This window comes from Meleagris gallopavo, chromosome Z (assembly GCF_000146605.3).
Source record: "Meleagris gallopavo isolate NT-WF06-2002-E0010 breed Aviagen turkey brand Nicholas breeding stock chromosome Z, Turkey_5.1, whole genome shotgun sequence".
Taxonomy (NCBI): domain Eukaryota; kingdom Metazoa; phylum Chordata; class Aves; order Galliformes; family Phasianidae; genus Meleagris; species Meleagris gallopavo.
In genome coordinates, this window is record NC_015041.2 from 63174637 (window position 1) to 63175860 (window position 1224).

Genomic DNA, 1224 nt, shown 5'->3' on the forward strand with positions numbered 1-1224 from the left:
AAGTTGCGGACAGACGTAAGGACGTCGCGACGCATCTTTCGCCTCAGCTCCTCTGGGTCCATCTTGGGCCCCAGCCCCTCGATGCGGAACATGCTGCTCCGGCTGCCGAGCGGGGCCGGAACCGGAAGAGGGGCGATGCGCGCGAGAGGAAGGTGAAGGCGCAGTGTGGCGCCGGGATGCGGCAAGCGCATGCGCACGAGGAGCGGCGCAGCTACGGCCGACAACCAGGCGGGCGCAGCACCAGAAGACGCGTTGTCTTTGCGCATGCGTCGTTCTCTCTGAGGGACCTGCTGTCTTCTGTGGCGGGGCAGCTGGGCGGGACGGCGTGTCGCTGGGAAGGTGTAGCCTCTGCTGCCGTGCCACCACCAAATGCAAGCTGTTCCCAGAGCCCATCAGTATTCTTAGAATCATAGAATCATAGAATTGTATGGTTGGAAAGAGCCTGCAAGATCATCCAGTCCAACCGTCCTCCCATCACCACTGCTACCACAAGCACTAAAGCAGATCTCGCAGCTCCTCACCCAGACTCCTCTTGAGCACTGCCAGGGACGGCGACTCCACCACCTCCCTGGGCAGCCATTGCAGTGCTGACCACCATCTGAGAGAAAAAGTTCTTCCTCGTGTCTAACCTAAACCTCCTCTGGTACAACTTGCGGCCATTTCCTCGGGCCCTGTTTGTTGCCTGGGAGAAGGGGCCAAACCCCTCTTCACCCCAATCTCCCTTCAGACAGTTGCAGAGTGCAGTGAGGTCTCCCCTGAGCCTCCTCTTCTCCACACTGAACAATGCCAGCTCCCTCAGCCGCTCCTCATAAGACTTGTGCTCCAGACCCCTCACCACCTTTGTTGCCCTTGTCTGGACACGCTCCAGGGCCTCAATGTCTTTCTTTGGGCTCCAGGGCCCAAAACTGAGCACAATACTCGAGGTGCGACCTCACCAGAGCTGAGTAGAGGGGATGAGGACCTCCCTGATCCTGCTGGCCGCACTATTTCTCATGCAGGCCAGGATGCCGTTGGCCCTCTTGGCCACCTGGGCACACTGCTGGCTCATGTTCAGCCGAGCATCAACCAGCACCCCCAGCTCCCTTTCCTCTTCACAGTCATCCAGCCACTCAGCCCCAAGCCTGTAGCGCTGCATGGGGTTATTGTGGCCAACGTACAGGCCTCCTTTCTTCAGGATGGCACCTCCTGGTGCTGCTGACTCATAACCAGAAGGACCATGACACT

At 59.2% G+C, this 1224-nt stretch overlaps 1 protein-coding gene across 1 annotated transcript in view; it reads right to left on the bottom strand.

The window, feature by feature from the left end:
• TOMM5 (translocase of outer mitochondrial membrane 5) overlaps positions 1 to 174 on the bottom strand; it is a 301-nt gene extending 127 nt beyond the window's left edge. Inside the window, exon 1 of the mRNA XM_010726182.3 lies at positions 3 to 174. Within this exon, the coding sequence (XP_010724484.1) occupies positions 3 to 92 (90 nt within the window). The 5' untranslated portion in view covers positions 93 to 174. The remainder of the gene's footprint in view (positions 1 to 2) is intronic.
• Positions 175 to 1224: the final 1050 nt, after the last annotated feature.